At 36.8% G+C, this 25,399-nt stretch overlaps 1 protein-coding gene across 5 annotated transcripts in view; it reads right to left on the reverse strand.

Annotated features, from left to right (window-relative positions):
- The window catches only part of LOC129567973 (visual system homeobox 2-like), a 46,778-nt gene that overhangs the window by 7,178 nt on the left and 14,201 nt on the right, over nucleotides 1-25,399 (reverse strand). For all 5 annotated transcript variants that reach the window (XM_055445443.1, XM_055445432.1, XM_055445412.1 and 2 more), the window contains 2 exons: nucleotides 19,517-19,648; nucleotides 19,367-19,449 (listed from right to left, as the gene is read on the reverse strand). In XM_055445443.1, coding sequence (XP_055301418.1) covers nucleotides 19,367-19,449; nucleotides 19,517-19,648 — 215 coding nt within the window. The remainder of the gene's footprint in view (nucleotides 1-19,366; nucleotides 19,450-19,516; nucleotides 19,649-25,399) is intronic.

Below are 25,399 nucleotides of genomic sequence, written 5' to 3' on the forward strand. Positions count from 1 at the left end.
ATAATTCTTTTTCATCCACACAACCAATGAACGGCTTTCCGTGTTTCCATTTCGGTCTCAAAATCGATGGGATTGTAGCTCGAATTATTGCATTATCAACTTATACAATAAATTGTAAAAATATTTCTCGCCGTAAGACGATTGAAATTCCAATGTGGAAGCACATTTTTGGCTCCCTCATAATTAACTAATCCGCACTGAATGGCTGACAAACTGAATTGAGTGTGGTGTTTATTGGATTTTTCGACGAATTCCATCTGAATATTATTATGTGCGCTGTGTTCGTGGCTCAAAGACCTTATTCAAGGCTTTGTTCCTTACTAAATCGTTATTGATGCGTCAATCGGTTTGAGGTCAACACGCACGCACAGACACACAAATTGTTTATTGTTGATTAGTTATTTGGCTTTATTAATTAATAAGGCGACTTTCAGATCGATAAACAAAGCCACAGCAATTTTAACGACGCTTCAAACTATATTGACGTTTTTATACGCATAAAATCACACGTTCATTGTTTTGCCCGTTAAGTTGTTCGTAAATGACTTTTTTCTGATCAATTCTCTTGGAACTCATACAGATAGTGCTCATCGAATTCGAAAAGGTAAATATTGGTAAAGAAGAAAGATTTGGCGTTACAGAGACATGCCGACGCCAATTCATGGGCAACAAATTAAACTGGTAATTATTAAATTAAACAAAAATGTATTTATTTAGATGTTGAGTGTGTGTGTGTAAATCGATGGTGGTCTTGCTGCATCATTCAACGATGTTGGTCTCTCACTCATAAGCACACCAAAATCAAGTGTTTCGTACCGAGAAAATTCACTCGAATCAAAAGAGAATTTATTACCTATTTATAGCGCCTAATAACATTGGCTTTTAAATCAAATGAAAAGGAAATTGAACGAAGACGAAGAAGAAGAAAAAGAAAAAGAAAGCTTGGAATTTGATGTAAGCGCACACACCAAACGCATTTCATTCTCCAAAAAAGGAGAAGACGCAGAAGAGAAGAATGCAAGAAGCGAACAAAGCGTGAGCCACTTCACAAAATAGTCAGTTCAAGTGTTTAGCCAGAAAAGTGTCGATACATTCATTATCTAGTCATGCCACAAAACGAGAGAATCGTGATGCATCACAAGCTCCCGATTCGAAGAATCAACTGAAGATTTTCAGCTCACAAAAGAAACTGTCAGATTGTTGTGGCTTAAATTATTAGGATGTAATTCAATGGCACTTGTGAACGTTTTTCTTTTCTCGTTTGATTGGAGATTTAAATGAATCATCACACGGCTTTATTATTAAATTAGATGATTATGTGCACGTATTTCACTCAACTGAATATTTAGATTGAAGAAAAAGAAATTGAAATCCATACCGTTCAAAATTCGATTTTTGCTGTTTGAAAACAAGCCTGTTCAACAATGAGAGGTCAAAAAGAGCGAAAATTATCGCCATTAAGTTTGTGTCAAGATGTTTCCAAGCACAAAGTATAAACACTTCGACATTTTTTTGCAGCTGTGATTTTAAGTCCATTAGCGTTTGTTTGTCGAGGCATTGAGGCTTTGTCTTCAAATAGCACTTGGCGCTTTTGAAGGACTTCGTCACTTTTTTCGCCCCTGCGCAGCTATATGATAAGCATCCACCCGGAGAGGGATAAGAAAAATGGTTCTGGCGTCTGTTTAGTTTGGATGACTCTTATCAAAGTATGCAGCACATAAACAATACAATGCATGGAGCTGACCCTTGTCGCAAGTGAACAGAGTGCAAAATAGTGTGTTTCTTCCTATTCTTGTTGATGCGTTCAGGTGAGAGCACTTTGCGCGCGCTTTGATGACTTGTTAAAGTTCTATTCGCACTTAGGAGAGAGAGAGAGAATGTATGCTTGACACCGAATGCACTAAAGTGCATAAACAGTTTTGTAGTCAAGGAGCCAAGGGCGAGAGAATGGATAAAAAATAGCGATAATGGCGATTAGAGCTATTGACAGCTAAAGTGTGTATTATACTGTGAGAAGGTACAAAATTCTTTCTCTTTTACAACCGTTGAAAAGTGATGTATTTGCAGAGGTTCCTACACTTAATTTACATCTTATCGTTTTAATCCTCACTTTTTGTCTCTCTCTCTCTCTCTCTCTCACTCCCGCTAACTAACTAGTTTCTTCAAAATTGGTTTCATTTGTTTGATTTTGATTTTTTAGTTCCATTTTGTAGTAACCGCCGGTAACTGAGCAAACCTTTTCACGGAAAGTGAATCACCGGCGATTGCGGTGTGAATGCAGCAATGCGTTTAATGAAACGGCTCATGTGCAAATCCATAAATTGAATCGGAAATCACATAATTTGAGTAATATCCATTTTGACGACGACGACGACGAATGAACGGGTATGATTGTGAACAAAATTTGTCGTGCACACTGCGGTGCACACCAACACGATGGACGTAAAATCGTTTACATTCAAACCGATGTTGTGACATTTTATAAATTGATTGGTTTGTATCATTGGTGTTCAGTGCTCTGACTGCTGTGGTTTTCCTGAATGCCAATCGTTCCAAGTGTTCCAAGTACTTTCGCAGTGGAATTCGTATTTCAGTACGACCAAAACCGTTATTCCGATCACTTCTTTTGCATGGATTCCCATTGAGGAATGATTTTTGTACGACAGAATAAAAAAAAAAAAACACACAGAGAGAGATTGAATCTATTCCATCCAATCGTATCGATGCATTGATTCTGCGAAAAGCACTATGTGCGATTGCAGAAACCCAGAAAATACAACGATTATTGATGGCCATTTTCCATCGTCTTGGGACGTTTTTTTTTCTTCTCTGGTCAGAAAGTCAATTTGTTGATTACATTTCTTCTTTCTTTTCGTTTTTTTTTTGTCTCGTTCTGCATCCCAATTTGATTTTATATGTATATATCTTGCGGAAAATATGGTTTGATCCAATTTTTGATGTCGCATTGGTTTCGTTTCTGCTTGAATTGTGTCCACAATGGAAATCCCTTTCAAATTCACCAGATTATCTTATGTATTCTTCCTCCGATTCCGATTCGAAACGAAACGAAATACAATGCAAGGCATACGACCGAAAATAGTTGTATATATTTTCTTTAAAGCCATTGGGACAATTTGGTCGTGCTTTTGTTGCAATTTGTCATTTTGAAATGGATCCATCGAACGAAGTGAATTGGCAAATATGGCCGACGTAATTGAATTTAATGAATTTTCAATTCAATGGTGGAAAATTTGATTTGAGTATTGGAAAAAGAAAACCAGGTGCAACAGCTACGATACACAGATTTTCCAATTTAATGAGCCTCTTTCGTGAGAAACTCCTACGGAACCGATTCTATTGAACGAAAAGTGTATCCGAAACAGACGGATCTCATTGTCGTGAGATCGCAAACAATTTTTGCCTGTACAAACCAAAATATTGTTTCAGTTTTTATTTTACAAGCGTTTTTTTTTGGGTTTGGCTGCATACAAAACGTGCACTCCGTGCCAAATGAACGCTTGAAAAATACAAATGAGATATCCAACTGTGAAGAGTCGCGTGCACATCGGCAAATCGACATTTTGTACGGCTCCTATGAAATACAACAGGATAATATATAATTATCTAGTTATGGAGGACGGCTACTGTTCGAGAGCTACGACCGACGATGTCATCATATTCGTATTCGATGCCAACTCATTATATTAAACTAGTGTTCTTTTTTGTGTGTGTGTGTGTGTGAGCTGTGCTCCTTTGCCGATTTTTGTTCCTTTTTCGTAAACCATATTTCTCTCGTTCACGACCTCTTTTCTCTCGACTAAATTTGCAAATACAATTTATTTCGATACATTTTCTCCCCATGGGATAAACAACAAGATATTTTGATATAAATAATTTGATATTCAACAATTCAGCGATTCAAAAATCGGGCTGATACACTTCAGCCCATAAATACGAATGGTGCACTCGGCCCATCCTTTCTATCGATCTAATTTAAAATACAATGACAGAAAAATTTATTTTTTTTTCGCTCATTATTTTCAATAGTTTTGATTTGTCTTTACGTTGGAATAACAAATCAAAAAGAAATTAACCCGGCAACACAAAAACGAAAATGAAAAGAAAATCTTCTCGCAAATTTTTTGTTCTATTTTCGTGTGAATTGTGGACGAGAATTGGAGAAACATCTATTTTTGTTCTCTGAATACATACAGAAAACCAAACCAAACCAAATGAATGAAGTGGATGTTAAAAAGCAAGTGAAATGCTATTATTATATGATATCATTATAACAATAAGTGGTGATATCTATATATGGAAGATGCACGACCCCAGGATTTATTCATCAATGCAAACAAAAGGCGAGTATAAAAGTATATCATTGGTTGGGAGCCATCGTTGTACGTTAAATTTCGGTTCATTCAAGTAAATAATGATCGATTCATTATTTCATTTGGCGAGTCGAGCGCACATATGGACCGTTAAATGTTTAATTTGATAATGCATTGAATCAACTGGCTGGCTCTGAAAATGGATGCTACCAAGCAGAAACCTAATGAGCTATGAACTGAGCCAAATCAACTATACAAAAATTCCTATCTTCTAATTTGATGATTTAATTACGAGAAAGTCATCAGTTCGAATGGATAATATGGTTCTTGGTGAAAGTCGACTCCATTCGGATGTGGAATATGTGTGTATATTCAACAAATGATTATTTTCATGTCAATTAAATCAGCAGCAAACGGGTAATAATTTCAGTTGTTTTTTCTGCAATTTGATTGTGATTAAAATTGTAGCGGAAAAATGGAAGAAAGTGGAAAATTAGAGAAAAGTGTACAAGAGCGCAAAAAATAGATATGAATGCAATTAAATGATTTTAGTGAAGGCGGGGAATGAATGGGACGGCTCCAAGGTGCTTCCTAACTTTGGTATTGAAGAGCGAATGGGAAAAAGTCATTTTACATTGTGAAAAATTCCTATTATGAAAATTCCGTTATTCACACGAATACCGTTCCCGTTAATCGTGTGTTGTTCGAAGCGATTATTCGCTGGCGCTGGCGATTTATTCTTTTGTGCCACACGGATTTACCAGCTCAACCACTCTCAATATATGAAAATAAAGTGAACGAGAATGAGAGCGACGCGCACGACGAAAAACATGCACTGCACACACACACACAGCGACACAGATATTACGGGGCAATGAGATGTGAGCACAGCGCTGCTTAGAGGCAAGCAACCCGTGTGCAAGCAACGTATTATCATTTCATTAAATATTTATTGTGTGAACAAGAGAGCGAACATGAAACTTGGTGATGTTTTGTAAAAAGTGATTTGCATAATAAACCGTTTAATTATTCGCCTCTAATATGAGTATGTGAACGCGATGTCGAGTCGTACGATTTTTGTTCGACAATATTTAATTAAATCGTTTCAGCACTTCATTCCGTACATTTTTTACTCTTCTTCTTCTTTTTCTTCTTCCTTTCTTTCCGTCTTCTTTTCTTCGTCGCTCTCGTTTTATGCTTTCTTTTTTTTTATTTGCAGATTTTCATCATAGTTTTTTTGTTCGCTTCCTTTGAAATTGGATTTTATCCACCACTTTTGTGCTCCTTCAGCGCATTTATTCAATTAAGAAGAGCGCATGAAAAACGTAGCACTCTCATAGCAGCACGGCTCAAGTGAATAATTGAACATTGAAGTGATAAAATCATTAGCCGTTATGCAATCGACGAACGAATGAACAAACGAACGATCAATGGCCAAGTGGAAAACAATGAATTTATTAGACATTTATAAACTTTTACACGGAACTATTTTCATAATAAAAAAAATACGCCATGGAATTTCAATACTATCTAAGTGACTTTCTTCATCGCTTGTCTTGGACAATGTTACGTCATCGGCCATTCAGAATAGCCTATTTTAAAACCAATTACTTGCCTTTGTTTCCTTTTGTAAATTTTATACAGAAATAATATATTCAAAGTGAGACAAAAATGTATGAAATCCATTGGATTTTTTAGTTCATCCAAATCAATTCAAGACGATAAAGTATCGCAATCATTTCCAAAAATACAGTAAATACAATCTATCTTATCCGTTAACATTTCAGAACGTTATCAGCCGTTGACATTTGAAAATTTAAAGAATTCATTGCAAAAGCCGCGTATGGGATGAATTTCATGTGAAATGCTACCAATCGGAATGTAAAGCGACCAGAAATTGCGTGAAAAGGTCACCACATAAAAGTGTCTTTTATTACCAATTCACACAAGTCATATAGTATATACTTCGTCGGATCGTCAGCACATTATCAATTTTCGATGAGCTAACCCTGAGTACATACACACAAACACAATTGTGATGTGAACAAAATCGGCAAATCGACTGTTATCTATTCAGTTACGATGCGCAAGTGCTCTCACCGGGAAAAAACATAGAGGGTGCGGACGTTTGTTGAGCTATAAAATAGGATACTGATGCACTCGGTTGAAAAAGAAGTGAACAGATACGTGTGTTGTGCATTATTAAACACTATTAGGCATTTAGCGAACAGACATGCAGTAAATAGTGAAATGAATCATAGTTGAAAAGAGGGTGCGAGGGACGATACTGGCAAAACGTGAGCGGTGGCAGGATTTGGTAAATTAAAATAACGCATTCGCACTGCATTGAAAATAGTTTGTCATTCGAAAGAGTACCAGCGAATTGCCATTTATGACAAGCCCAATCGATGATCGACTCTCATGAATTCTACGAACGAATTCCCCGTGCCATAAATTCACCAATTTTGCTACCACAATTCGGAATTCGTGAGAATGTTCACCGCCATAAATGAAGTATATTATTATCAAAGTGAGCATACGGTTCCTATTTAATAAACTACTAGGGGATTCATGTATACACTTGTTCCACGAAAAGCATCCGACGATCCCTTGATACCAAATAAAATAATTGTGATATTTCGACGGTGGGAATATTTGTGTGATAGTAAAATGCACCCAACGGTTCTTGTCACTGTGAAGTCAAAGGGAAAATATCATCAATTCGAGCCTCGAATTTCGAGGAATTTTATCGTTACATCCACTGGAACTGTACACTGTTATACAACGGAACAATGAATTGTTCTATTTAATGATGAAAATCACAAGCGAGTTTTCTCATCTGCCGGAATTTGGTTCTCCAATCATTCTATTATTGTATTGTGGTTAACAATGCCTTAACCGAGTAAACTGTCATCGCCAGACGGAATCTCTTTTTGCCACTCGCTCAGTAGGATATTGCGTTGCTAATAGCTGTTTATTGAGTGATGTTCAAATTCGAAATTGAATTTATCAACTTATCACCAAGTGGATTTTTTTTCTGTTGCATCTCTGGAGTATGCATGTGAGACAAATGACATTCAACCTGTCAATACACTTCCAAACCGGTTGATGCGATTCGCTCTCATTTCAATTTAATTCGTTTGTTTTCGAGACACACACACACACACGCAGATATTTCCATTACTGAATACTGAATGCATCTTGTCTTGTTTCGGGCTCCGATGAATATGGTTATTTCCTTGACGTGTTCAACCAATTCATCGGCACGTCGGCACGAAGTGCCGATCGGAAAATAGCCATTATTTGATAGATAGATGGGCGGATGGCGCAAAAATTGTCAAGCAATTTGTGCTTTGTTCGTGCGCCGCATTTCATGCAGAGATTCTAAATTACTACTAATTGAATGCCTTCAAAACCAAACAGAGTTCCATCCATTCACAGCGGCTGAAATGTGTCGTCACCGATCAACCGAAGATGTGTACGTGTGAGCAATAAACGTTTAATAAGTTATCGTTTAAGCAAAGAAAAGAAGTGAAAATTGCTTTTATTTCGTATGCCATGTAGCAGTTGCGTTCATAAAGGGATGCCGTCAAATCCATCGTCGGTGTGAACCATAGGTGGTTATCGACACTTAATTTGGTGCGACAAAACTTTCCATCCGACCAACAACGACGACGATATATTCAGTAACGTGAAAATATAGACGGCATAAAATCGAATCCAGGAGAAATGGTTCGGTGTCGAAGTCACACACCAACATTTTGTGTTTCAAGTTATGATATGACCATAAAGTGTATGATTATTATTATCCATCACCTCTGTATGAATGCTGGCTTCTTTATCAAACACACGGAGCGTGCTCAACATCGTTTGGTCGCTTTTTCAACCGCAAAAAAATGGGCGGATCAAAGCAATTTATTTTTCAATTGCATTCCCTCTGATTGCGCCGCTTCGAATTGAATATGATAGCGCACACACGAACGAACAACACTTATTTTCCAATAAAACCTGTACGACTTGTGGGGTGTGCAGCCGTTTCATTCAACAATTAACGTATAATTTCACGTAATTCGAAATTAACTCATTTTATTCAAGACATTTTTTTCCATATCGTTATTTTGTTCGTCGAAAAGTTGCATGTTCATGACATTTCAATGGGAAAAAAAACTTTTAATTTGATAATGCTCAAGTGATTTCCTTTTCTTGCTAAAAAAAATTCAATTGTAGCGACTCTCTTTGTGTGTGTATGCCATTGAATTAAAACCACCACGAAATGTTCACATTGCCTTTGAAAACGAGGGAAATCGGAATTTTCGGGGAAAAGTGCTTGAACATATCGAACAAAACAATGGCTTTGAGTGAGGTGAGCATCGGATTCACTTCTCTCTTTTTTTTCGTCAAATCATCGTGCCCAATTATCAAATTTTTCAGGTGCAAAGTACTCCAAGAATAACCACTTTTCGAATTAATAACCAACTCTTTGTGTGTTACTCAACAGCTAAATATTGCAATTCATTGGACATTTGCGTTCTTTATTGTGAATACAAAAAAAAAGAAACCCAACCAAATATTTTTCTTTAATTCAAATGGACGATGTACCTGACATCTTCGTTTCTTTAACATTCAATTCCATTTTTCTTCTTCTTTTGTCCACTACGGCGAAAAGGAAATGCTAACAACGCACTAATAATAAGCATTCACACTTGTCTGCGTTTTGGAACCTGTCGTTGAGGTGTCGAGTGCGTGTGCGAATACCAAGCGGTTATTTTGTCGAGAAATAAATTTAATATGCGACCGAGCATTGTGTTGAAATGAAAATAATTGTGTTTTTCTTCGTTGATTTCGAATCAGTCGGTAGTGGTGTTGTTTTTTTTTCGAAAGTCACTGCAAATCGTCGGCATTCTGATGATCAATTACGGGAAAAGCGAGAAGAGGACAATGATCAATTGTAATTCACTTGGAACGCCAGTCCGACACCTTGTTAATAAATGTGAAATTTTTTGCTGTTGTTGCCTCTCTCTCTCCGTCTCTGCTGATGCTATCGCAATGTGCGCCGACGATTATGACGGACGTCAAGCAAACCAAAGTCATTATATCGTTATGCGATCTATTCAAACATTATCATTAGATTTTAACAAGTTTTTCAACAATGCAACTCAATTTATGTACACAAATTGTCGGCTACAAACTTAATAATTACGTCGACCGGGTGAAACAAGGTAACAATTTTCTACTTGGATGGTAATCGTCTTTAATTAATTTGCGTATTTAAATCCAAAATAGGCCATTTGCCGACTGGGAATCGATTTCGTGGAAATATGCAGTGAAAACTTTTCCACTGTAACAGCCCCTAAGTCTTTGGAACAGTTTAAGCAAATAATTGCCAATTCCAACTAGTTTACGGTAAATTTTGCAAATTAAACGGAGAAACTTTCGAAAACAATTGTGGATTTACTCGCAGCGGTTGGCAAAATCGAGTCAATCTACCGAGAATTTCGAAGATAAAACAAACAATAAAATGAGATTTTCCATCGAAATTCCCAAGCGAATCGTACGAGAATCGAATGTAAACAGTTCAAATTCGATATTATTTGAATGCAAACAAAACATTGCCTTGTTTTCAAAATCAATCGACAAAGTTGTGTTTAATGCACATCTAATAAAATCATTATTCTAATTTGACGGCTAAAATCGGTGCATTTACTCAGCAGCATTGTGGAAAAACCGCTCAAACAGACTCACTTTGTCAGACACTTGAATTTGTGTGCGTTGTAAATGTAGACGAATTTGAAACAGTATCCGATGTACAGGCGAAAACATTTAACCAATTTTTATTTGCATTAGCAACATCAATTTGGGAAATGTTTGAGTTGACGTTGTACGGCGCACATTGAATCAGTCAATGCAACTATACACAACGACGACTTGTTTTCACTTTTTTTCTCTCTCTCCACACCGACAGACGTCTCGTACAAACTCTACCTCGCATTCACGCTAGTTTGTTTGGTTAAACAAAACCATTTTCAATTTGATTAATTGTTTCATTGACACAATGTACAAATAATTCACTTTGCACTCACACAAGCGCAATCAGTTTTGTTTGCATGAGCCGGGCAAGGCGCAACACTGACAAAAATTGCTTTCGTCACGTTTCCATGGTGTGTGTGTGTGTGTGTGCATGTATGCATTCATTTGTGACACGCTTTTTCGCTTTTCTCTCTCTCTCTCTCTCTCTCTCTCTCTCTCTCTCACATATTTGCCTGACTTCGTTCACAATGATTGTGTATGCCGTTTGCAACACCCCAGAATCCTGATTGTTGCTGTGCTAATGTTTTTGTGGGAGTGTAATTAATTTTCCATTTTGTAAATGGAGCAAAATTAGATTGAAGACAATGAAACGGAGCAAGAAAAATCCAACCGTGCAAAAAAGGCTCACCAAAAGAACTGTACCGTGCAATGACAAGAAAATTTCAAACGAACGTCCAATTTTCGTGAAAGTCGACAGCATTGTCTGTCGATGTAACAAGAAGCCACTTGAAAATCCAAGTTTTGGACATAACTAACCGAATAATTGCTAAGCAATTAACGCATTAGCAGAATGACAATGATTAATGAACATAGATTTATCTTCGTCCTTCAGCGACAAAATATTTTTCACAGATAACACACAAAAATTGAACGAGTTTAGTTTTCACAATAATTAATGTTCAACACTAATTAGCACTGAACCCTTTTCTTGATCCAGACATTCTCACCGAACGTTGACAATGAAATATTTCCATTTTTCGAAAAATTCTTCAGTTATCCGACGATTTTCAAATGGTTTTGCGAGAAAAATTTGTAAAATTTTCGTCATTTAAAAGCCTTCTTCTAAACCTTTGTTTTTGCTTTTCCTATTGTTACCTAACATTTTTTCCCTCACCAGGGTGAGCACACCATGAATGCATTCAAGTCTACCGGATCGACGATTCCAAATCGAAATGGTGAAATCTATTTCACAAAATCAATTTTGGGCGATCTCACTTGAAATTCGATTTAATAAATATTTACCCAATGCATACAACTGTTACGAACATATCAAATAATTTTTTCACTGTTGTTTCTTCCGTTTTGTTCGGTTTCAAGTGTGTAGAGAGGCAAATATTAACTCAAGTGTCTAGAATCATTACATATTTAGCACCTCAACGAAATCATCATAGGAATTGGAACAAAAGCTGGCATATTAAAGATGCCAGCCATATGGTAACCAAAATAGTGGGTTTCTATTTCGACAGCCGCTTTTGGTTATGGTATAGTCCCATTCGCGAGTCGAAAATTTGAAAGGCCATAAAATAATTATACATATGCGTAGCATATTTCCATCATCATCATCATCATCGTCGTCGTCGTCGTCATTCAGGTAAGCACGTTAATCACTCAATCAATCAATCAATCAGTCAATTGATCAGCCCATTAATCAGCAATTAAATTAACCAAATAAAATTTTAATTCAATTATAGCGTTAATGGGCGGATAGCACAATCGTGCGGCCTATTCAATTCGAATTCAATACATCATGCAAAGGTTATTCAATTCATACGGGCTTTTCACATCGCGCTGTGTCCGAAAATGGCGGAGAAATTACTAATGAAACAAACAGAAAGTAAAAATTGATCACGTTTACTGTTTGAATGGGTAATTGCAGAGGCGAAAAACGCTATAAAATTCGGATTTTTTCTTTCAATTCGTTGGCCGGCCCTCTTTCGGTGCTCAGAGCTGCCATGGACGTAAAAGGTAAACACGGTCGTAATTAACAATTTACTCGATTCAATGGCAAATAAAGCACGATGGAAAGGCGCAGCTGAATCGACCCGAAACGCATATATGCTGTCTCACAATCAACAAATATTTGGTATTCTGAATGTTGTCAGCTCTGATATAACAACAGCTCAATTAGGCCATAAACTAAATTCCGATTCGTTTTTTTTTCTCGTTCGTGTGTCTATTCTGAAGTCTTCTTGTTGTTTCGATTGAATAGCCAAATATTTATTTATATTTTTTTTCCTCTAGCGGGAAGTGTGTTATCACATAGATTAAAAATGCTAAATTGTGGTTAAGAGTGTGAATGAAGAGACGAATGAAAAATATTAACAATAACAAACGATGGCCTTCAAACGATGGTGCTTGTCAGCATTCATTTACACCAAACAAACAAAGTCGAGCCGAATTTGGTGGAAAAGAACGGAGCAGACGAAGAGGAAACCATTGCAATTGCACAATATTTTAGTATCTTTTGTTATTATGATTGTGTGTTTAATTTTAATTTTCTTCCTGTTCTGTTTCTCTATCAATGGCTCACAGAGGAACATACTGTGTTACTCCAATTCTACGATCGAGTCCATTGTCTTGATCGAGGTTCACGTTCAAATACGATGGAAAAACAACAACAACAACAGCTCTCTTTATTATCTTTAACTGGCTTGTTATATTTTGGTGTAGTTTTATAGGGCGCACGATTGACGCCTAGACAAAACGACGACACTCAACAATGACGAATGAAATTCCAAGGGCCCCGGATAATAAATATATATTCGGTTCGATTGCAACGACAAAATTACCCAAAAAAACACGAGAAATGATTGTGCGTTGTGAAAGAGGAAGAATAATATTTGACTTGTTGAACACTTTCGATGAACTACGATTTCTACAATAGATGCCAATGAAACCGCATAAATATAGACGAAGCTTGCCGTTCCGATTATTTGCTTAACAAATGACATGTAATTAATTTCAAGTGTATTCGCCGTCGTAAGAAGCATCCCATGCGACAGACACTCTTGTGCAAGATGACTTGTATGTTTCGTTTTTTTTTCTTTCTTCTAAATTGTAATGCATAATTTTATTCGGATAGTTGCTTTGTTGGCAAGTGCACCAAAACTTGAGCCATGCCATACTCATTCAAGTGTGAAAATTTAAATTTTGAAAATTGTTAATGCGTTACGCTTGAAAAATGAAATAATTCATCATAAAAAGAAGAAATGTTGAATTTTCTTCTGGACGATTTAAGTTGAAAACATAAAATGTGCCCAAAAATTAAATCACTGTTCTAATTTCATGTTTCACCATAAAGAGAGCAAACATTTTAGCCGCAATAAATCACAATTTAAACTCACAACAAAATGCCATTAAATTCGGGTAATTCAATTAGTCGATCGAATTTGTTGTGCTTAAACGCAAATAATGTTAAAATGTTGTTATGAACGCAGCGCATGTCGTGTGCTGCCAACGCATTCATTCAACCCCCGCAAGTGTACAGTGCACTTGCAGTTTCGTTCGCATCTTGCCTTCTTTCGTTGTTTTTTTTTCTACGCCACTTAGCACAAAATTAACCCTTAACACAAATCCCGTATACATTTTGGAGAGAGCGAGAAAAACACTTTAGTGGATTTATTTACCAACAAATAAAAAGAAAAATGATAAAAACGCGTGTGTGTACGCGCGCGCGCGCGGTGCAAGATTTTCGCACGCATCATGTTGCATGTTTTTGTGTGTGTGTGTGTGTGTGTGTGTGTTGATCCCATAAATAGATAATTCAGTAAATTAATTTTAAATCTCTGGAGAGCATAAACATGAAACTGTGAAGTTCTCACTCTGTGCTTTGCACGTCTCTAGAGAGTATCGTCTACAATGAAATTTGTTCGTCGAGAATGCACATACGGCATGGAGCATCATCCACTTGAACAAATGGATAGATCGGAACACGCTGCAAACGATGTGTGAACATTTTGCAACTCGAACAAAACCCGGATCGAATGGGATCAATGTTTTGGGCCAATGCAATCATCAGTTTCATCATTTTACGATGTATACATGTATGTTTAACCGACAATCGGTGAATTGAGTACATTACTTTCCATTTTCACGCACTAAACAAGCGATTTGGAAGCAAGAGCATTTCTTCCTCCCAGAGAATGAAGTATAGTTTGAACGATTATGGGCTGAGTGAGCAACAAACGACCCTCAAATAGTTGTTTTAGTACACAATGTAACAACATGATGTTATAGCATGTATATAACGTGTGTGTGTGTGTGTGCGCTCATGGATTTCGATGAGGGGTCGCAATGCGAATAAGATTATAACAATGTTTTTTTTCACTCTCTCTATCGATGCGCTCGTGTTTCGGTGCGCACAACAGCAACAACAAAAAAACCAACAAGTTACAAACCATTTAACAACCAAACATAAAAATTAGGGTATTCAAATGCCTGACACTGTTCACAGTGCATACAGACACACGTACCACAATCCAAGAGATTTGTTTGCTGGCCACTGACGCGATTATTATGAATATTGCCACTGTTTAAGAGCAAACATCCAAATGAAATGCTATTGAAGGGCATTGATCAGTTAAATAGCAGTTATGATTCCGATTTTTCATGCCATTTTATAATGCATTTTGCAAGTGAATGAAAATTTCACGGTTTTATTCGTTTTTCACAGTTGATTAAAGTCTGTGAGTCTCTTTCTCTCTGGAGATTTTTTTTTATTTCGTTGTAATTCTTTTTGAGCAAAAAATAACGAAGATTTTCATAATAAAAATGTTTTATAGAAAATCGATCGAATTTTTTTACGACAGATAATGAATTTCGCCTAGCGCGTCTCGTTTTCATCGTGAAGATGTCTTTATTCCCCGCTCATGGCTTATTAAAATCCATCAAAGGAGACAATGAAGAATGCAAACTAGTCGAAGAGAATGAAAAAAAAACGCATAGGAATATGCCAATTTGCCATTTTTCTTTTGGTTGAAAGCGATTCTTCAATCCAATTGCAAAATTTTGACATGCGCGCACGTGATTTGTGTTCAATGTGATTCGGGCGAATGCGAAGCAATGTAACACACTCTTTCGGATTTTCGTTTGACTCTCATTCTCTGTGGCAATCAGAATACGACACCAATCGGTTTCGAAATGATGATGATGATGATGATGATGATGATGACGGTTGCATGCATGCGTACCGACCGAGCGACTGCTGAATGAGTGTTGCGACGGCAACGGAAACGGCGGCGGTATCGGCAAGAGGCAGAGAAGGGGAGTTGCAGTTAAACAACAACGACATTCGCCGCTTGACAATGATGATAGCAATTTTAAAATGCCTGTATACTTAAGTAGCAGGACCAACCTTATTATTGCCATGACAACGTTTTTCCTTTTTCGATATTCGCAAATTCGAACCTCAATGGAGATGGAGATGAGAGTACCAAATTAAAGGGGGATAGAGATTGTGCTCATGCATTGCTCTGTCGTTTTCGTCGTTGTCGTTGCCGTTGTAATACACACAAAAGGCAGCGAGTCTTCAACAACGCATTCAATTTTGGTGCTTGTACTGGGTGGAGAGGGAGCTCTTTTTCGTGTTGTTCAACAGCAACAACAAAATATTTTATGGCGGTTGTTGTGTATGCATGGAGCTCTCGATTTTCACCCGCATTTCGCATTGATGCAGACATTTCGTCCGAACACACATTTCATACACTGGATTTTTGTTGGCACATTGGCACTCAGCTCTCAATTCACAAAAGCTTCAACGGAATATTGCTTCGAGCTTGGCAATAAAACCCAAACGAAATGATCTCATGTCTTTTTGTGCGCAACGAACCACCATCACGGAACAACGACAAACAAGCTAGCACACGAATAGAAATTTACGCCAGCGTATGTACAAGATGGAAATAGAATAATGCAATAAATATATAAATTATACATAGAAGACGCTGTGCGCGCGACATCAATACATTCACATCCCGAAGAGAAGCAGCGAAACACATAAACACAAACAAAAAAGGAAATGATGAAGTAATTGGTGTTGTTAGCCAACAACAACGGAGACGATGCTTAGCTTTTTGTGCACACTTCACTCGCTTCGGGTTTTTTTCTTCTCTTTCACTCACTCTCCCTCTTCGTGCCGAATTTTTGCGTCTTTATATTGCTTATTCAGTTCAACAAAGCCGTTTGTTTCGTCTCCATTAGGATCCAATTTGAACGGCGTTTTCTCTTCGACGAATCGAATTTTTTCTTTCTTTTGGGTAGACTAAAAGACGTCCAAATATTGCGAGGCAATTCAAACCGATAGAATTACACTCGCAGCCCCAAATCAAGTTTCTTCACTGTAAAAACAAATGACAGCGCAATTTTTCAGTCATTAACTTCGGAATCAATTAAAATTCAAGTTTGAGCCTATTTGTGCATGCCATTGTGTTTCACCTTCAACACACGTTTTTTTCTTTCTTTCTCGGTCGATTGAAATTTTTGTGTTCGCCCAAAAATCCCCCACACAAAAAGTGTGAACCCATTGCGTGTCATTCGTTGACGTTGCTCTTAATTTGGTTGTGTCCAACAAAATTAAAATTTATGATTGGTCGCTCTGAGCTAAGTACCTTTTTTCAGGACCCGTTATTATGGAATGTGATGTAAAGAACAAAAGTTTTTCGGTGCCACCATTTTTCTCTCTCGTTCTTGCACTGGCTCTCGGATGAGTTTTCGGTTCGTTGTGCCAGAATAGTGTGTTTAGGAAAAGGGCGAAATTAATGTATGCAAAACAGCACTTTCGCTTCATTTTTGGACCGAACATTCAGTTACAAGTGTATATGACAACCCAATTTAAGGATCCTACACAACGGAAATAACACATACACGCTTGAATCGTGATACAGTAGTCGCATGCCTGGCAGACAGAAACCATTGAAGCGAAAAGGAAAACGAGGAAAAAAGTGAACCTCTTTTGCTTGACGATCGGTTCCCATTTCGGTTCGTTTCTCTCTCTCTCTCTCTCTTTCGATGCTTTTGCTCGGTGCGTTTTTCCAAATTAACAATTTTGCAATTAAAATCAATACTTCATTGGGCTAGACTGGCAAAAACTGCTTTGCGGTTGTATGTGCTTTGCGAGATTTTTGCCTGCAACCAGCACATTTTTGTCACTCTCGACTTCTATCCAATTTGCATCGTCGCCAACCAAAATGTGCTGGCTGCTTGCACAGAGTTTTTTTTTCGTCTGTTATTGTTGTTGCTCGTTGTTCGTTTGCTTTCAAAATTGAAACAGTAGCCACACAATTACAGCTATGACAACGTTTGAACGAATTTTTGAGAAGTAAATCGATTTGCATGTTTTTGTTCGTCGCTTTTTTTCTCTCTTCTATTCGATGCTGGTTCAAAAAAAATATAGAATGAGTTCACGAGTCACAGTGAGGCGGGCTGTTGTTACATGGCTACATGGCTATGGATCGTTTATGGTTGGGAATCGTATCATAACCATTCTGTGTGTGCGTTCGAAAAATGCGAGAGCCGAAATTGCGTGAGTGCGTGTGTAATAAGTTGTTATCGAATTTCAGAGTTTTGCTTGTTTCCATTTGTACATGTATACATGGGTGAAGCACATCGCAAGCCGAACAGCATGCGATGTATGCGTCGAAGGGAGGTTTATATAAATCATGAATGCAAACGTTTCGCCCAAAATTCTCTCTAAATTCGATGGCAAGCGTGTGCGTCAAAAAGTGTTTTCTTTTTCGGTAACGGTGAAGTACACTCGCTCTAATCCACATTGGAAGTCATGCTGAACCATCGACGACAACGACAACGAAGAAGACTGAGGAGTGACAAAGTACGATAATGAGATATATTTGTGCGAAGGAAATTGGAAAATGGCGCTTGTTATATCGCAAAGTACCATGCTAACTGTATAATTGAATTATAAAATTGACAAAAGTGGAAGCCACCGTGCGCCTGCATCCCACTTATATACATCGCACAAAAGACGCTGTAAATCTTTTCGAAATAAATAGCATTTTTTTTCATCGAGTAAATTTGTTTTTGTGTTTGACGCTCAACAAATTACATTCGTTTGGAAATTGCGTTCTTCTTCTTCTTCTTTCGGCAAATGAATTAGCCGATTATTTCTCATGAAAACGCTCTGATAAAGCAGATTTTTAATTTGAAGGGAAAAAAGCAAAGGAAGAATATTTGCAAAATATAAAAGAATTCGAAAACGAAGAAAAAAAACATCAGAAATAATGAAATCCAACGAGCTGATAATCGTTTTTTTCCCTTCAAACCCACGCTAAAGCAATGGGTAACGATGCGGCGCAAACATACCATTCCAATCGGCAGCCATTTTTTTCTTTATTATTATTTTGCCAACATTCAACACCTTCTTTAGTTTAATAGGCAGCTTGTTTGCCGCATTTCATCGCCTTGGAATCCTTTTTGTCTTCTGTTTGTTTAGCGTTCGATTCATTCAAAATTCTGTGCCTTGATCAAATTGCCAAGGCTTTTGGCAGTGAGAAGGTGTGTATGTGTTCGTGCGCGTATTGTCTGCATAATTTGCACTTGGCATTTATTTTTAGCGTGCTCACACGTAAATTGGTTCAATTCTATTCAACTTGATTTGTTTTTTCGTTTTGCTCTCTTGTAAAAATCTCTTTGAAGCGAATAAAAAAAATGCCACGATTATTTTATAAACCAATTTTTCGCGCGCGCGCACACACACACAAGCACACATACCAACACCATTCCATCTTCATTCTTCATTGGACAAAGACGGAATGGTTTAAGTTTATTCGTCTTGTTGTGCCATTAGTTTGTAACGATGGAGATAGGTAGACTGGAGGCGACGAAATGTGAAACGAAATTGAATGCGTGTGCAGAAATATTAAATTACTTGCAAACTTCTCTTCGTGCGCACATCAAAGGCACATTTCGTCAAACAAAAAAAAAGAGCCTCAGATAAGTGGGTTTTATCGCGTGGTATTTTTTTTTCTTCATCTCCTTTTTTTTACCTCTTGTGACTGCTCTTCACACCGATTTTTTTTTTCTTATTCTCTCGTGCTTTATGCGATGCTCTGCTATTTACATTTTTTTTAATAATTTAATTTACTAATTGACAGTTGAAATGAAAGGCTTCACTTTTTGAGGTAATAATTTGCCTTTGTTTTAAGCACAGATTTTTTTCCTTGTTGTTTTTTTTTGTTCTATGAAATGCATACTGAAAATATAAAATCACTTACTTGTATTCTATCCTCGGGCAAATCAGTTTTGAGCGATAGCATTTCTCTGGCATAGACATCAGGATAATGGGCATCTTTAAACGCTGAGGAATTATCAAGAAAAACCAAAGTTCATCAAATATGAAACGTATGCATCGGAATCATCCTTACCTTTTTCTAATTCATCCAATTGATAGCTAGTGAATATGGTGCGACTGTGACGTCTCTTCTTCTTTTTCTTTTTGCCACCGAATCCATTGATGCCATCCACGGTGAAATCTTTACCATCTAACGGACTGTGACCTGTCGACAAATAGACCGAAAAGAGAGAAAAAAAACACGTGTTGAAAATTCATTTGATTCTTTCTTAAGCGAAATCAATTATTTCCTTTTCGGGTTTAACATTTCTATTTTTCAAATCCAATCTCCTCATCAACCGAGCGTATGCAGACACATTTCGAACCCCAATTTTGCAAAAGCATTTCGTGATCGTTATTCGACAACAATATTCGTAGGGAAACTGCTGACTGTGACGATAAATAGTCTCGCGCTTCAATAATAAATAAGATTTGCGTTGACAAAATTCAATTTTCAACTGAGACATTTTCCGTAACAGTGTGGCAGACAAATATCAACGACGACAAGCGCATAGACACCGAATTTTATTGAATTTCATCGAAGAAAATTTCATTTATTTTCAGTGTATCAATCGATACCTATCTTTCGTTTGCTTCGCAAATAAAATACTTTGGAACAAATTGTGTAAGCATTGCATACCAACAATTACGAATTTACGAATATTGGCAATAAACTCAGGCAGTGCCAATCAAATATTTGCTTTTCTCCCATATGGTTCACGTTCTCAAATTGGGTATTTTTTAATTTCGGTTGTTTTTTTTTGACGATGACTCAATTTGATATTCTAAAAATATCCTCTTCTGTGACACTTTTGAAAGACTTTTGGACTGATGGAAATTGAAAGCCCGTTTTTTCAGACTATATATTCTTTTCGATTTTGATTTTTCAACAAGAAAAAGATCATTTTCAACATGTGATTTCATGTAAATATGTTGTTGCTTCACCATTTCAACACATTTTGTTAAATTCCCTCTTCACAAAATTACATTTTCATAAATTTTCGGTTCAAACTGTGAATTGATTGATGGAATTTTGACCAAAAATCCGCTTGATCAAGGAACAAAAATCCATTAAAATATTGTGACATGGTGACGCCATGATGGCGTTTCATATTGTATAGAAATGTGTATTCATTAATTGGTTTGTGGTTTATTCGAACGATCAAATTATTTCCGTATTTTTGTTTCATTTTTTCAGTTGAAAATCAAGCTTCGTTATGGCATCATTGGCTCATTGGTTATGCATGGGTGCTTCTGTTCCATGTTTTTTTTAATATTTTGTCACCATTTAATTCGCTTATTTATCATAAATCATTTGCCATATGTTTGAGTTGGTTTTTTTTATAAGCTCCTTCCTCATTCAAACGTCAAAGTAGCTCATCAAGCAATAAACGTTTAATTTATCACACAATACCAACAAAATTATACAGTATAATTTGTGTTCAATTTATTTCGGCACCAGTTTTTTGGTGCGTCAGTTTCGACGTTCAAACTGGGAATGAAATTTTTGTAACAATTGTCACCGAATGAAACAGTCCAAAGTTTTTTTCTTCGTGAATGTTTAATAATCATTGTGAATTGAGCGAATGATGATGAAAAAAAAGAAGAATGAAATCAATAAATATGATAATTGAGCCGAGTGTAACCCGTTACCATGTGGGATTTCTCGCAACTAAAATCATTATTTTCAAATTGTCAAAATATTTATTCAATTCGTTTCATCACCGTATTGATTGAATATGATGTTAATAGAGTGTTTGAATGAAAAGGGAAAAAATGGGGCGTACTTTTTTCTCTCTCACCATTGAATAGTATAATTTAAAACGTTTAAATCAAACTAAATAGAGTAATTTGATATGAATGCCGGCAATATTCACACTTCAAGGTATACACACATGTTTGAACTGAATTCGAGCTTATATTTGAACCGTTGCGACAAACAAATTCCCTCAGAATGTTTTAGTTTCAAAGTGCAACATGAATTTTTTTTCATATAGAGTTTACAACAACAACTCCATATGAAAAAAAAACTTTATGTTGCACTTTAAAACTAAAATATTCTGAGGGAATATGTTTGTCGCAACGGTTCATTTACTGCACGAGCTACTTCTGGACCAGAAGTTCTGGTGGAACTTTCGATGAATAGTCTTCTATAACTGATCGTTTTTAATTGGCGCACTAGGGACAGTCTTATGAATGGAACGCACACAGTTTGTAAATTAGCCAAAGGTAGATAGAACTTGTTCATATTGAACAAAAGCAATTCCTTCAATTGCTCTAATTTTGTGCAATTTTCTGTTTGAAAAATTAAATATTCCATGAAAATGCTTTAATTGGACTTTTTTGAACCACGAAAAATAGGTTCGAGAACTAATTAAAAGTTGTGACACACACACACACACACATAAGTATGGCGAACTGAATAGATTTTTCAGGTCATCATAAATATAAATTGACATCGTAACTTTGAAACAGTGAAAAGAAATAAAAAAAAAGGTGAACAAATTAAAACAAACTTTACGACGAGCGCTCAAGTCTTTTAGTTGAATTCCATGAAAGAAATATGGCGGACGCGACCGATATAAATCTATTACATTTTCCGTTGGCTGCGATGACGAACGCGTAACGAGCCAACTCCACTTTGGTTTTCTTTTGAAATTCAAATTGTTTCATTCATGGATGGACCGCGCGCGCGCACGTCACCTTAGTGCCTTTTGCCGCAGTTTTATCTCGTTCCTTTTTTCGGTCGGTCGGTCGGTCGGACGTTTCTTTCTCCTTTTATCGTATTTCATTTTCGATTAACGAGTCCTATCTGCATCGCCCTGCGTAGGCAATTCAGATGAAATTCGCCTCGAATAAATAAATGCTTGAGAAAGTCAAGTGCCATTAAATAAGAAATTTTATGAACACTCAAGTGTGTTTCGTGCTCTCACATAATATACAGATTTTTATTTGGAGTTGTTTTTTTCTTTCTCTTTCGCCCGTACAACATTTTAATGGCTTATAAATTCAACATGGCAATCGGACGACGACGACGAAATACCAGCAATGATCTCGTTAAAAATGGATGCCAATTATTCATTGAATTTTTCGCTTTTGCTTGAAAGTGGATTCACTTATCGATGAAATGAGATGCTTCTCTTTGGGAAATGGCGGTATTGCAACGATTTTTTCGAACTTATGTCAGAAAATGAGATCCAAATTCGATTAGTTTTTCGGTTTGAACTAAAAAATTTGGTTTATATCCAGCACGCATTTATTAAATTCCGTCATTGGTCCACAGCTGGACGAGAAAAGGCCATAAACAAAACGATGTTAAAATTTGCTTATCAAGGAAACATTTAATATCATGGTTTTGCATACGAATTGGCATATTCAAACCGGAGCTAAGAGTTAGTCACATATCGAATTTATTACCTCGTAAAGTAGTCTAGTATTCATTTAAAGTTTGGTTCAATTTAGTGAATTTTGACGCATTGCGTCACTTCAATAAAATTGTGCGTAATCTAAGAATCCAATGAGTATGTGTAGGCGGCTGTAGCATTAACACTTTTGAAAATAGCCAACTATGTGTTGGCATAATGTTTACGAGTATGTTTTCCTCGTGCAAAAAACTAATATGGCAAATTTAATTAATCAAGAGGCAATAAGTTAACATTTTCAGCAACATCATTACCCATCAACCAATTTCGTGTAATGTCAATGCTTTAGTATGCCTTACACCCGCAACCAAAAATACACAGGGGAAAATTTCAATTTCGTTACACACATTCGAAGGAAAGAAAAAATATATCGAATTCCTGTTTTCAACCATACAGGCATACATACATGTGGAAATCGCTGTACTAGGGGCTTCAAAAACTAATGTAGATTCTTTGATACGTGTGTAAAACTTGAACCCTTTTTCCAATTTCGAGGCAACAACAAGAAATAAATAGCATTTTTCAGTTTGTTGCATTTATTTATCATTCGCTCCATTCGCAACCGTAATTTAACCGAATTTTATACATTGTATCACACATATGAAGAAGTGTATTGTATGGAGTGAACGGTATCACGACCGGTACGTTGCGATTCTCCACGCATCAACATTCGACATACCACATATGTTACGTTTATATTGTCGGTTCAGTTGTACGTGTGGAATGTGTGATAATTATGAGTGAGTGTGAGTGTATGTACGCATTTTGCTAATGTGCGCACATCGCAATTAATCGAAATTAACATTGAGTGAGCTTTTAAAATTGTTACTGCGTTTTTGTTGGTGTTGCTACTGCTTCTGATGAGTATGTTCGTCGAGCATATATGTATATGTCTCCTCACATATGAGGAAATTCCAACGAGTCATGCTAATATATGAATTCGTTGTACGTATTCGCTTTCAAAAGTGGTGATACTTTCCATTCATTTGATGAGCTCATAAATCACTAATTAAGGTTTTTATCCAATTCATTAAATTCCGAAAATTCAATTGCCGCTCAATGGCCATTTCACTCCGGGCACAATAGTTGACACAACGTTTGGCATTTCTATTAGATAATAAAGCTGATTTTGCATTAAAAGCAATTTTCACTTGTGATTGTCAACTCTCTATTTTCCAAATGTAACATGCGCTCAAATTGACCTGGATTCTGTAATTGGTCTCTTTTATTATCTTGATGAACTGCTTTTGAAATTTTCCAAAAATGATCTTGTGCTTGAACAAATATAAATTGAATGGCGCAAACAAAAGGGCCATTTTGATGATGGTAGAACATTTAATGTCATTTTGCAAACGCACCGAGTTTCTTCTTCAATCGACACGAAAATGTGCATTTAATTGTCAATTCATAATCATATTTCGTGCTGTATGCCGACGAAACAATGTGAGATTGTTTGCAGAACGCAAGAGAGCGAGGCAGGAGAGGGACAGAGACAAAATAATACAAACTAACTGATTTATTGTAATGCTTTCGAAGTCGAAACTCGGGTACCTGCAGGGAAATTAAACTAAATTACATATTTCCTAGCCTATTTACGTGAATGACAACGTTTTGTGCCTGGGAAATCCCGTATAATGTTTTACTCGGGTGCTGCCATTTATAAGATAATTCACTTGGTGTGTGGCGCTCAGTGTGTGTATGTGCAGTTGGAATCAGTTGCGGTTGCGGAAGTGAAAATGAAGAGCACGTCTTACGTAATCAAATGAGAAACGAATGTTGAAAATAGTAAATTTTCATAGAAATATTCTGCAACACACCATACCGCCGCTGCCTATTCAATGGCAGTGTATATATCCGAAACGGGATTAGAAGGCTTAAAGCAAGTTGGTACGAGATATAAAAAAAAGGAAGAAAGAAGAATAACAAGTTGCTTGGATTTTCACCGAGTTTTCTTCTTTATACTCCATTATAATGTATTTGCAACAAAAAGTGCAAGTTTAAGAGATTTTGTGTGACGATGCTGGCGGAAGACTAGTGTAAATTGCGTAATTTTCTGGTGCAGCAGAAAATGTGCTTGCCATTTATTAGTTGAAGTTTTACATGTGCAAAACACAAACGTGCACAGTACACGGTCGCACACGTACACTGGCAAAACGAACAATTTGCGTCGAATGGAGAAAAGTTTGTGTTGAGCCACTGTTTGATAATAATAATGATGGCAATAGTCGTATCTCGGTGCGGCTTAGATGATGTGTGCTTCACTGTGTCTGTATTTTGTACACATGAAGCAAATTTTCAATTTGAATAACAATACGCAAAGTGCACATATTCAAGAGAAACGGCGCTACAATACAGAGACAGATTGAATGATCTGCACTCTCCACAGCCAGATCACTTTAAAGTGATTTCGATTCGTCGAATCGAATTGCAAACGGAGTCACTTAACATTTTTTCAGGGCAAGCGAGTTCGGTTTGATATCGGATGGCTGTGTCCC

This window comes from Sitodiplosis mosellana, unplaced genomic scaffold (assembly GCF_009176505.1).
Source record: "Sitodiplosis mosellana isolate CC-2019 unplaced genomic scaffold, AAFC_SMos_1.0 Smas_scaffold_1, whole genome shotgun sequence".
Classification (NCBI taxonomy): Eukaryota; Metazoa; Arthropoda; class Insecta; order Diptera; family Cecidomyiidae; genus Sitodiplosis; species Sitodiplosis mosellana.